This window comes from Macaca fascicularis, chromosome 4 (assembly GCF_037993035.2).
Source record: "Macaca fascicularis isolate 582-1 chromosome 4, T2T-MFA8v1.1".
Taxonomy (NCBI): Eukaryota; Metazoa; Chordata; class Mammalia; order Primates; family Cercopithecidae; genus Macaca; species Macaca fascicularis.
The window spans coordinates 104,379,843-104,393,471 of record NC_088378.1 but is presented as its reverse complement, the minus strand read 5'-3'; the positions used below and the strand labels follow the sequence as shown (position 1 = coordinate 104,393,471).

Sequence of the window (13,629 nt, the reverse complement as noted above, 5' to 3'; positions counted from 1 at the left end):
AAAATATTTTACATCTTTTTTTGAATATAGAGCACTAAAAACAGTTTAACCCAGCCTCTTCTTCCAACTGTTTTCACATCAGGGCATCAATAGCAAATGATTTTTTGTTGTTGTTGTTGTTGTTGTTGTTGTTGTTGTTTTTGTTTTGAGACGGAGTCTCGCTCTGTAGCCCAGGCTGGAGTGCAGTGGCCGGATCTCAGCTCACTGCAAGCTCCGCCTCCCTGGTCTGCGCCATTCTCCTGCCTCAGCCTCCCAAGTAGCTGGGACTACAGGCGCCCGCCACCACGACCGGCTAGTTTTTTTTTTGTATTTTTTAGTAGAGACGGGGTCTCACTGGTGTTAGCCAGGATGGTCTCGATCTCCTGACCTCGTGATCCACCCATCTCGGCCTCCCAAAGTGCTGGGATTACAGGCTTGAGCCACCGCGCCCGGCCAGCAAATGATTATATTTTTAAAGCACAATTGGGTAAGCTATTATTAGATAAACCAGTGAACCAACCAGGTTGTTCCCCCAGCAGAGGGGACCAGCCTGGGAACTTCAGCCCTACCCAGTCATCTGAGAATGCTAACCAGATCAGTTTCTGGACCCACCTATAACTGCACACCGTAGGAAGTTCTCCTTTAACCTGTTGATGTGTTTACATTCATTAACAGTAGTTCCATACTACGCTGAAATAAAATGATATTCTCAGAGATACAGATTTTAACCCTAAACTAATCAGTCTCCTGATCCCTAGTCCAATATGTCCTTTCTTCTCAACTAGACTGCCTCAACTTGGGTAAGTTCCTAGTTCCCACCAAGAGTTAGGGCCAGATTTTGATGTTAAAGACTACTTAGCTAAATTGAGTGGACGTTAATATATGGGAGCCAATATTGATATTTTTTGAGGTAAGACATATACTTTATAATTTTAATCTGATACTTTAAACTGGGACAAACCAAAGATATGGTCACTTTTTTATCCCTCCCAGACATATTGCATAACTTAATTTTTATAATGGATGTGAAATTTTCTAAACATTACAAAATCTTTTTTTAAAGAAAAAGGAAGCAGATATAAATTTAAAATTCTTCCAAAAAATTAAAAATAAAATTTAACTTGAAGGAAACATATAAAATAAAACTCAGGAAAGAAATTTATAATGGAAGTCATGAGACCAGCAAGTAGAGAATAGCAGTGATACTGGTAAGAAGAGAAAGCAACATATACTACATATGAAGCAAGCCAAACTTGATGATGCAGTATATATGAGGGAATTAGTAATTAAAGCTGGCCAATATTTCTCATTGGACTAGAATAAGAATAGGCTTATAGAATAAAGAATTTAAGATAGCAAGCGAAATTTTGGAAATAGAATTTGGTGTTAGGAATAGTGAATGTTAAAGTGACACAAAGCTTTGTGTCAAGTTATCTGGCAAGAAAAGCAGGCCAGAAATTTAGATTTGATGAGCAGATATAAAAATGATAATTAAAAGCAGAGAGAATGATGAGTAAAGAATAAAATGTCATATATGCCTGAAAACAAAGTAAGTTTTGTTTTCTCCTAAAATTACCCATCAGAAAGGAGAGTGCTGCCTTATATTCAAATCACTAACACAGGGTGATCTCTCAGTTACTTATTTTCACTTACTTGGAGAAGACATACTGGCCTGAAATAACCATTGTATTTTGGATGCAAATTCAGGCTACCAGGTAGAATTAAAATTTGGTCAAACAAGATGAGGCCTGAGAATTGACCCTTAAACTTTTAGCATTGTCGAGGTCATTCGTGATCTTGAAAGAGCAATTTATATGGGGTAATTAGGAAGAAAGACTTCTGGGAATAGGTTAAGTAAAGAACCGGAGGAAAGGAAGAGAAGGGAGACACATAGAAAACTCATGAAGAATTTTGTTACAACAGTGTGCCAAGAAATGGGTAATAGAGGAGTATAAGGTCCAGGTACAGGTTCATTTATTTGGTTTTTGGGGGGTTTTTTGGTTTTTGTTTTTGTTTTTTGAAACAGAGTCTCGCTCTATCGCCCAGGCTGCAGTGCAATGGTGCGATATTGGCTCATCCGCCTCCCGAGTTCAAGCAATTCTCCTGCATCAGCCTCCTGAGTAGCTGGGATTACAGGCACCTGCCACCGTGCTAGCTAATTTTTGTGTTTTTAGTAGAGACGGGGTTTTGCCATGTTGGCCAGGCTGGTCTCGAACTCCTGACCTCAGGTGGTCCACCCTCGGCCTCCCAAAGTGCTGGGATTATAGGCGTGAGCCACCATACCTGGACATTATATTTTCATAAAATATGAAATCTCAGCTCATTCTATTGGAATTATAGATTTAGCTCATTCAATTTATGGGAAATGCATGCCATAAAATCCAATTGGCAAAGCCATTTCTCACTGTCAAACAGTCAACTCAAATTGACTTTTTGTCAGAAAAAGTTAGACTTTATATTTTGCTTGGTTTTCCAGAGACTTTTATACCCTAGGGCCATATACCTTAATAAGATCTGAAATAGATTGGAGAGATAATATCTTTATCTTGTAAAGTAGGAGAAAGTCAAGTCACTTTTAGAAAAGAGCTCATCTGGAGGTTGGGATCTGGAAATCAATTTTCTTTTTTTCTTTTTTATTTTTAGAGACAAGCTCTTGCTCTGTCACCTGGGCTGGAGTGCAGTGCTGCAACCATGGCTCACTGCAGCCTGCACCTCCTGGGCTCAAGGGGTCCTCACACCTCAGCCTCCTGAGTAACTGAGACTACAGTTATGCAGCACCACACCTGGCTAATTTTCGTAATTTCGTAGAGACAGGATCTCACTTTGTTGCCCAGGCTGGTCTCAAACTCCTGGGCTCAGGCAATTTTTCCCCCTCGACCTCCCAAAATTCTGAGATTACAGGCATGAGCCACCTCGCCCATCCTGGAAATCAGTTTTCTTAAAGCTATACACACCTATCTACACCACAGAGAGTCTTAGATGACTCCAGAGGTAAATGTATGAATACCTGTGCTCTAGGACACATAGATGATTCCCAAAGTGGCACTGATAATGATGAATATATTGGTGTCAAATTGTGTCATGAGATGTAAGAATGAAGGTGGGAGAGGAGTCATTTTTTCTTAATATTTTATACAATATTATTTTAAACATATGTTCAATTAACTTCTCTAATAGATACTTGATTATTTCATTTATCTTTTTAGGATTGTATACATTCAAAATGTCACCTCCCCCAAAAAAGTGGTATAGTCTCATTAGGAAAAAGGAAGGATGGCCTTATTTTTGGCATAGATAGTATCATACTGTCACACTTGGCTGTGTGTGAATCCATACTTTTCCCAAGATTAAGATCTTTAGGCCAGGAGTGGTGGTTCATTCCTGTAATCCCAGCATTTTGAGAGCCCAAGGTGGGCGGATCACTTTGAGGCCAGGAGTTCAAGACCAGCCTGGCCAATATGGTGAAGCCCCATCTCTACTAAAAATGCAAAAATTAGCCAGGTGTGGTGGCCCACATCTGTAATTCCAGCTACTCAGGAGGCTGAGGCATGAGAATCACTTGAACCCAGGAGGCAGAGGTTGCAGTGAGCCGAGATTACACCACTGCACTCCAGCCTGGGCGACAAAGCGAGACTCCATCTCAAAAAATAATAAAAATTTTAAAAAAGAAAATATAAATCATATTAGGCAAGTGTTATAAATGAAAGTAAAAAGTCAGCTTTAAATGATTTCTTATAAAGTGTTTTGTTTAATGGAAGAGTATAATTTTGTTTCTTTGGAAATAGTCCTAAATGTTGATGAATACCTTTTGGAAGGTAAGAATATCATGGAATACTTTCTATAGAATATTAGTCCACATATTCTGTTTCCTGCCTATCTCCACACCACTGAGCAACAGTGCTTGCTCCCAGTGCAAACACACATTCTCACTCAGCATCAACACTACATAACAGTGAAGTAGGGTTTTTTGTAGAGAACATGTAGAAATTTGGAGAAAGGATTCATCAAGTATTGACAAAGACAGAAACTTAGTACTGCTAAGGAAATTTATGTTTTGGTCACTTAATATGATACTAATAACTTGTTTTAAATCTGGTTAACTACTGCATGATAATTTATTATATTCTATTCACAGGGCTTCATTATTTCAAAAATGTTGTGCTAGTGGGATCTCTACAGGATCGCTATGTTCCTTATCACTCTGCCCGCATTGAAATGTGTAAAACAGCTTTAAAGGACAAACAGTCAGGTAATGGAATAAAAGTATTTCAAAGAGTTATAGGTATTAATGAGCTCTTTCTGAAATTTTTCTTGTAGTCACTTTCTCTCTTATCTGTCACTCTTCTCTTTCCTATTACTTCCTTTCCACCCACTTATATTAACAGCTATCCTTCTTCCATTTCTCTTCCTTTCTTCTCACCTGCCATGTGAACTGCCTTTACCAATGAAGAAGTTCTTTCATCTAATTACAAACGCTTCTCCATTTTGCTGCCTCAGACGTAGTTCATACTTTGATTTCCTCTGAATTATTGGGACTGACAATTGCGGTCATCCTTGTCACATGTTCTGCTGTACCTCACTTTTACACAAAGGTGGCAGCAAGGATTTGCCCCTCTTTACCGATAGTAAATGATAAAGACTTTATTTATTTGTTCTTTTGCTCTTTGTGAATAACAAAATAAATTTAGATTATAGCCATTTGGAGCCAGAAGGAAACTTGAGTCCTGTTTGCTCATTTTATAACTAAAGCCCAGAGATACTAAGTGGCTTAGCCAAAGTCAGTTAGTTAATTACAGACTTAGGTCAAGAACCTGGTCTCCGGCTGGGTGTGGTGGCTCCCGCCTGTAATCCCAGCACTTTGAGAGGCTGAAGCAGGCAGATCACCTGAGGTCAGGAGTTCAAGACCAGCCTGGCCAACATAGTGAAACCCCGTCTACTAAAAATACAAAAACTAGCCGGGCATGGTGGCAAGTACCTGTAATCCCAGCTACTTGGGAGGCTGAGGCTGGAGAATAGCTTGAACCCAGGAGGTGGAGGTTGCAGTGAGCTGAGATTGCGCCATTGCACCGAAGCCTGGGAGACAAGAACAAAACTCTGTCTCAAAAAAAAAAAAACAAAAAAAAACAAAAAAACACCTGATCTCCTACCTCTCATTATTGTCTCAAATCCGTTTTTGGAATGAGGCTGATTTTAAACTCTTAATTCTTTATTTTTCTACATTGTGATGGTGAACAGCTCCTTAAGGCAAGAACTCTCTTAAGCATATTTTTATTGGCAGTGCCTAACATGGTGCCTGGTACATGGTAAGTACTCCTTTATTGTACATTTGTGACATCAAAATAACCTTTTCTTAACTTCTGTTCTAGCAAAGGCTAGAGTCCACCTAAGGAAAAAATTCAGAAGAGGCTTAACCTTCAGATGAGTAGCTGAAACTAGATAAATGTCCCTTATCTTAACAATAAGGTTCTGTGACATTGGGGAACAGGGGAAATCAAATGATGAAGATATGTTTAGACCTCTTCCCGTATTAACATATTTTTAAAATAGCATGGAACCACAAATCCAACCTGATTCACAATGAAAACTAAGAGGAGAGGTGGGAGTAAAAAGTTTTTGATGAGTATATATTAAGTCAGTCTTTCTCTTAAACACCTCTCTTCTCTATCTGATTGTGCTTCTGTGTACTTTTCCCTTCTTGTCATTCCTCAGGCCGCATCCTACCTGTCCTCTGAAGTTTAATATTTACCTCTCTAAAGCTCACAGGTTCCATGGACACTGTTAGTACTCATTTACTAATATATAGTAGTGCATAAGCATTATGTTTTGCCCCTTAGAAGGCAGTTTATACATTTATGTGGATGCGTTCTCATCTTTATCTTTTATGTGCTTAGTATGACCTCAGTAAATCCATTGTAAGAATTAGCAAAACGTAGTTTGGGCGCAGTGGCTCATGCCTGTAATCCCAGCACTTTGGGAGGCTGAGGCAGGAGGCTCACCTGAGTCCAGGAGTCTGAGACTAGCCTAGGCAACATAGCAAGACCCCATGTCTACCAAAAATAAAACATTAGCTAGGCTAATTTAAACGGTGGTGCGTGCCTGTGTGGTCTAGCTACTCAGGAGGGTTAAGATGGAAGGATCGCTTGAGCCTGTGATGTGGAGGCTGCAGTGAGTTGTGATCATGCCACTGCACTCCAGCCTGGGTAATAGAGTGACACCCTGTCTCAAAACAAAACAAAAAAAATTAGCCAAAAATAAGGAGAGAGGAGCACAAGTACTAAATAAACCCGCAGACCAAACAAAAGATCCTGTTTGTTATTTGAGCCAAGCTCACGTTGTTCATCTGACTATAGGAGGTTGCTATTCTTTCTTAAAATAATTTGGAAGTTTTGACTGCCACAGAAACATTTTTAAAGTATTTGCTGTAGGCCAAGTTTATAATTTTGCCTTATCAAAATGTCTCACCATGGCTGGCTTATTTTCATAATTGTTTAATGAGTTATAAGTGACTTAATGTTAAAAGAAAATTATTTCTTTGTTATAGGCATTGCTTTGAGTTAAAAATACCAAATTTCGGCTGGGCGCAGTGGCTCATGCCTGTAATCCCAGCACTTTTGGAGGCTGAGGTGGGCAGATTGCCTGCGGTCAGGAGTTCAAGACCAGCCTGACCAACATGGTGAAACCCTGACTCTATTAAAGATATAAACATTAACCAGGTGTGGTGGTACACACCTGTAATCCCAGCTACAGAGGAGGCTGAGACAGGAGAATCGCTTGAACCTGGGAGGCAGAGGTTACAGTGAGCCGAGACCACGCCATTGCACTCTAGCCTGGGCAACAAGAGTGAAACTCCGTCTCAAAAAAAAAAAAAAAAATTCAAATTTCAAGAATAATGTATAATAAATTTGTTATTTCCACTTGACTAGATAATGTGATTACTTATATTTTCTATAAACAGTCCCAAAAATGATAGTTGAAGGAAAATTAAACCTTTTTAAAAACAGCCATTTTTCTGCTTTATATGGAAATAATGTAACTAAATTTTATAACTTATCTAAAAATTGGCATAGGTTTTTTTTTTTCAGTTACTTATGTGAACTAATTTTCCTTTTTTCTGTTGGTTCCACAGGGCAGATCTATTCCGAAATGATCCACAATTTGCTTCGCCCAGTTCTGCAAAGCAAGGACTGTAATTTGGTTCGCTATAATGTCATCAATGCATTGCCCAATACAGCTGATTCACTCATTGGGAGAGCTGCACATATAGCTGTTCTTGATTCGGAAATCTTTTTAGAGAAATTCTTTCTGGTTGCTGCCCTCAAATATTTCCAATAGTATAAAAGCATTGTTAGCGACTGGACAATTACCTCATTCAACAATGTTTCAAATAATGTATTATATTAAAATGTAGATGCTGATAAGTTCTAAGAAATATTTATACCTTTTTATATGGAAGATAATTTATATCATCCATGTTTAGTGCTTTTTAAACATCAACTTTACTTTCTAGGTAATGTGGCTGTGCAATATTTTTTAATTTTATCTTTTTACTTTTCTATTACTTTTTCATATATTTTGCTACCTAAGTATTTCAGTGAAACTTTAAGCCCATACCTATGTCTGATTGTTTATTATCGGCTTTCCACAATTCTTACATCAGACTACATTATATTAGAGACCATTATTGCTAGAATAGCGTGAGATTTAAAATTTTCTAATACTGGGGGTATTATTTAGTTAATTATAAATTTTACTTTTCACATGTTACTGTGTTTTAACTGGAAATAAAATTATGGCTGCTACAATATATTTTTTGAAATCAACTTCTGTAGTTCTAAAATACACCTTTATCATACAATCAAACCAGGTAGTTCATATATGACAGTGTCATAAAAGTTTTCTATAAAGTCATTACTGTTGCTTAAACATACGTCATGCCTATTAAAATATATTTTCTACTGGTGATTTCAACATTATTTCTCATACTGACTTTTATTACTGGAAATTTTCCTGTTCATGTTGGCAGCAGATAAAGATTTTTGAATGTTTGAATGCCCTCTGCCTTGATTTGGTTGGAATTTTTGCTAAATTGGTAATGTTGCTTGAACTTTATGACTACATTTTCTTTTAACTTTTTTCATGGACTTCCTTATATGTACATAATAATTAAATGTTGAAATTTATGAAATACTTTTATGAATTTAGATAATTTTTAAATATTGTTAAAATTTATTGAACTAAAAAGTAATGTAAATAAAATAATTCATGTTAAAAATGGAACAAAATAATTAACTTTACATGTTTGGTGATACAGATGCAAATGTTTTTGATATATGGAGATGTTGAGTCTTTTGACTTTACTAAAGGTGCTGAATAGCATTAAATTCACTATTTTCCTTTTCTGTTTTACTTGTGAAAATAAAAATGCACTAAGGTTGGGTATAAGTTCTGTTTGCACTCACTAATTGTGACAGACAGAGGTTTTTGTAAGTATTTATTGTACAATTGATGCATGTTTATTTTTAGCGTTGTGTTATTGCCTCTGGTGTTAATAAATGAACAAATGGCTATCTGGAGGAACAGCTACAACACTTGTAATCCTTTGCTTATTCTCAGAATACTAGAGGTATATATATTTTATTTACAAGATAGACCAGCCTAATTGTATAACTTATAGCCTTTGTATTTTTGTAATTTACATATTTTGTATATATTAAGTATTACAGTTAAAATAATTTTGATTGCTATTGATAATTATTTACTTTTTAGAAAGTACTCAAAATTTTCATAAACTAATATCCCAAGTGCATTATAACTAGAAAATGTAAATATATTAATTAGCCACCACATATTTTTGCCAAGCACAGTTTTTATATTCCTGTATCTTGGCTCTGAGTTTGAAATGTGCATATTCTAAGTTTGGATAATTTTCAGGTTTATCAAATGACTCGTTCTTAATCATATAAATAGTATTTGTAGTGGAGATTGCTCTTACCATAGTTGGTTGATTAGTTTTTGGTTATTTTAATACAGTTTTAAAAGCACATTTGTGTTCATGGTTTAAAATCTAACAAATTTAACTTATTTGATTTATCTGGGAAACCATCACACACTATTCACTTCCAAATTCAGACTGTGGGAGATGGGGTGCAGTTCTAGGGGAGAGAGGAAACGATTATCTGAAGTGGTATTACTGACTCTTACTTTAGAGAATCTCATTGAAGTATACCAGTAAGAGTTCTTGGTTGCAAACAACAACAAAAAAATTATAATCAACCTAAGCAGAAAAATAATTTATTGGAAGAGGATCAGGTAGCACAGAATTGATGGAAGGGCTGGAGAGCCAGGTTTGGAAAACAAATAGAAGCCAAAGGAAAGTAGATGACCAAAATCATAGCCAAGTTCTGATGACCTCAAAAAGACCTAAATGACTGTATTCTTCTCTAGCCAGGATGACCCTGAAAACTGGATTTCAAGTACTTGTTTTATTACTTCAGATTCAAAGCGTAGTAGAATATCCAACTGACCAAGTTTAAGTCTTGTGCCAGTGCTTGGGCTGTCAGGCATCAAAGACAGCAGGTGTATCTGACCTCGTTAGTTTCCACAGTAGAAAATAGGACCCTTGATTCTACCAAGGTTAACCAAACATAGGAAATTGGTTTGATGACAGCACCAAATATAAACACATCAGGTGTAATGTAGTCCATCTTTTTTCTTCCCAACATCTGCAAGCATAATTGTCTCTCCATATGTACACATTGAAAATTCATCTTTCTGACATAGTACTACTATCCCTCATCCAGTTTTAAGTCCAGGACCTCAGTGTGATGTTCTCTGATTCTGTAATAATCTCATCTCAATAGTTTGCAACTCATAAACAAAATTGTGACCTAACCCCCACCCCTATACATCATAACAGTATGATAAGAGAGGAAAGAACCTGGGTGTAGTGGCTTATGACTGTAATCCCAGCACTTTGGGAGGCTGAGGTGAGAGGATCGCTTGAGCTAGGAATTCAAGACCAGCCTGGGCAACATAACAAGACCCTATCTCTACAAAATAATTTAACTGAGCCTGGTGGCATGCACCTGTAGTCCCAGCTACTTGGAAGACTGAGGTGGGTGGATCACTTGAGTCCAGGAGTTCCAGGCTGCAGTGAGTTACTGCACTACAGCCTGGGTGACAGGGAGACCCCCAACTAAAATATATATATACATATGAAATAAGAAAATTTTATAGACATGCATGAGCCAGTGAGGAAGAAAATAGAACAGTTCTTTGCAAGTGTCCATGGTAAGAATTACCTGGACTACTGTAAAAATACACATTCCAGGACCTTATTACAGACCAACTGAATGAAAATTTTCAGGATAGTGTAAAAGCAGCATCACGTTTTATGTCCCAAATTTCTCTAATAACACATCGCAAATACAGTACTCAGTCCTGTCACTGGTCGTGAATCTGGATGGTTATGACTTCTCACCACTGCCAACTATTTTCTGTTTTCTTTGTGTTCAACCAGCACCTCTGCTGATCAGATTTATGTATCCAGTGGATGACAGCGGCTCTGAGGTGTGGGTGGTCTTGCCGATATATGGTTGTAATCGTCTTATATGTAACTTTTACCATTCAGCATGGTATTTTTTAAAATAAAATATAAAACCATGGTATTGCGAGGAGGTATTCCAGGAGACCCCCTGACTTCTGGTTATACTCTTCTCCCTACTCTCTTTTCTCCATGGTCATCAGGGACAATCACTCCAGCTAGCATCATCACCACTTTCTCTAACCTTACCTAGAGGAATGAGTTCAAAATGGCTGAGTGGCAATTCCAGCTGGGCACAAAAATTGCTATGCCAACAGAACCTGGAGTCACAGAGATGGCTGGCAAGCGCAGTAAAGGGTCTGAGATTTTATCCTACTTGCAAGGTTACAGGCTAGGTTGCTGCAGTTTCATGGATGCTGACAGGATACTCCTGGGCAAAAGACAAAACAGCTTTATTACAGCAAAATAGAAGCCAGAGTGTTCGCATATTTGCATCAGTTCCTGTAGCCCAATTCCCACAGTGTGATGCAGAGGGCCAGATGACGTATATGCACATTGGGGGTTGCATTACAGAAGAATCCAGGATCAAGAATCAAGCGGTTTTTAAACAAACAACAAACAAGCTAGTCTCTCTCCCCCAGGTAGCAGCAGTTAAATGGTAGTAATGCCGTGACTGCCTTGACCTACTTAGGTGCCTATATGACTAGCTACAGAAACTGCTTAGTATCAGGAGATGGATAAGACTTGCAGTCTGGCACACTCAGTAATAATATATAGGCATGTTCAGGGGCCATGGGAGCTTGTCTCTCCTCTCCCACAATGGAAAGCAAAATATATCAGTGAGTCAAACGCAATAGCAAGAAGTCAGACCCTTTTCTACTCTTTGATCTCTGTTATTCTGTCAACAGAAGAGATATCACCAAATACCGTTAATTCATTTGGAAAATATGACAAATCCTTTAGGGCAGTATCCCAAAGTGTATTTTCTCACCTGGTTCCAAAACAACCTTCAATAAGGTTGTCCCTCATTTCATAAAATCGGTTGCTTTTGGATGATGGAATACATAAGACTGTGAATCCCGCAGGCATTAGTCCCCTGCTTTACATCTTTCACGGGAAAATGAGTTCTTCGGTAAGAAGCAATGTTGTGTAGGATATTGTATTAAACATGGAGTAGTGTGTTAAGGTATTCAGTAAGTCCACAGGTGGAGTATATAGCAAGCATAAATCAAGGAAAGCACTCTAAATGCAGAATAATTGTCTGTTCCTGTAAGAATAAATTTATTCCTGTAAGAATAAATCCTCCTTCATAACAGTAGGATTTCATTGTCAGACCTGCCACCCAGGCCACATAAAAGTATATCAGGGGATCAAGTTGGTCACTGCAGTTGGTAAGTAGTGGTAGTAGCCAAGCAGTCATGACAGAAGAAAGACGGTGTTAAAAGTACATGTATGTCTCTATTCTTGCCACCATGGCTACCTTGTTACTGAGTCCACAGCTGTTGTGGGGGAAGGAGGCTGAGTGATGTCCACAGAATGGGTCACTGTTGCAGCCCCTGTGTAATCCCCTTTTGAGAGTAGGCTGGACCTAATAATAGGATACAGTAGAAGTGGTGGGATGTCACTACCGAGATGAGATTACAGAAGGTCAGAGCATCCATTTTGAGGGGTCTTCCTTGCTCTTTAGTTCATTTGTCCTGTGGAAAGCCAGCTGCCATGTTGCAAGATAGCCTTTGGAGAAGCCCACTTAACAAATAACTGAGAAAGTTTCCAGTCCAAAGTCCACAAGGAACCAAATCTTGCCAATAATCATGTGAACGAGCTTGGAAGCAGATACTCCCTTAGTTGTGCATTTATATGAGACTGGGACTCCAGCCAACAGCTCGGCCGCAACCTCATTTAGGACCCGGAACCACAGTCACTCTGGCTTCTAGATTCCTGATCCACAAAAACTGTCAGAGAATAACTGTTTATTGTTTTAAGCCAGTAAATTTTGGGATAATTTGTGAGGCAGCAATAGATAACTAATATAATAATCTTGTTCTGATTAAGAGCCTTTCTGCAATGGAAGCCTTTTTTGTTGTTGTTTTTTAACATTCAATAGAACCCAAATGTTTTCATACTCTGGGGCTACTTTGAGAGGCCCTCTTCCAAAGACCTAGTCCAAAACGTTTACATTCCCAGTTCCTAGCCACTTGACAAACCAGTCACTGCCTATGAAATGATGTAAATTTTTATCTCAAGCTGTATCTCTTTTTAGGCAAAGCATACAAGACAAGATAAACTAAATTCTGGCCAGGCGCGGTGGCTCACACTGTAATCCCAGCACTTTGGGAAGCTGAGAGGGGTGGATCCCTTGAGGCCAGGAGTTCGAAACCAGCCTAGTCAACATGGCGAAATCCCGTCTCTACTAAAAATAGAAAAATCAGCCAGGTGTGGTGACGCAGGCCTGTAAAAACATAAAATAAATAAGTTATGCATGCTGGAAATAATTTTTTTTTCCCTCTGCTGTTCCTTCAGGGCCTCTGTTAAGCGAGGCTCTAAATATGAAAAGCAGTCCGTTGCCAGCCGGGCCAGTTTATTAAGCAAAGCCATCATCCAACTTCGAGTTTTTCCCTCAGTCAACTAGCCACAAGGAATTCATCATTAAACTGTAGCTATAAGCTAAAGGTCAAAAGCATGACCTTAGGACTGCGAGCTCCCTACAAATGAAAACTGTTTCGGTTTTGACTCTGGCCCAGTTCTGTGTATCTCACTTTCTCTCTTCTTTTTGTTTTTTTGAGATGGGAGTCTTGCTCTGTCTCCAGGGCTGGCGTGCAGTGGCACGTTCTCTGCTCACTGCAATCTCCGCCTTCCGGGTTCAAGCGATTCTTCTACCTCAGCCTCCCGAGTAGGTGGGATTACAGGAATGCGCCACCACGCCCGGCTAATTTTTGTATTTTTAGTAGAGACGGGGGTTTTGCCTTGTTGGCCAGGCTGGTCTCGAACTTCTGACCTCAGGTGATCCACCCGCCTAGGCCTCCAAAAGTGATCGGATTACAGGAGCGAGCCACCATGCCCGGCCCACTTTCTTTTCGTGAAAGGATCTCCTTATCTAGGAGAACCAG

General features: G+C 38.7%; 1 protein-coding gene across 21 annotated transcripts in view; it reads left to right on the top strand.

The window, feature by feature from the left end:
• FAM135A (family with sequence similarity 135 member A) overlaps positions 1-8,562 on the top strand; it is a 134,106-nt gene extending 125,544 nt beyond the window's left edge. For all 21 annotated transcript variants that reach the window (XM_074037700.1, XM_045391098.3, XM_074037697.1 and 18 more), the window contains 2 exons: positions 4,115-4,228; positions 7,106-8,562. In XM_074037700.1, coding sequence (XP_073893801.1) covers positions 4,115-4,228; positions 7,106-7,311 — 320 coding nt within the window. In that variant the 3' untranslated portion in view covers positions 7,312-8,562. The remainder of the gene's footprint in view (positions 1-4,114; positions 4,229-7,105) is intronic.
• The last annotated feature ends 5,067 nt before the right edge of the window (positions 8,563-13,629 follow it).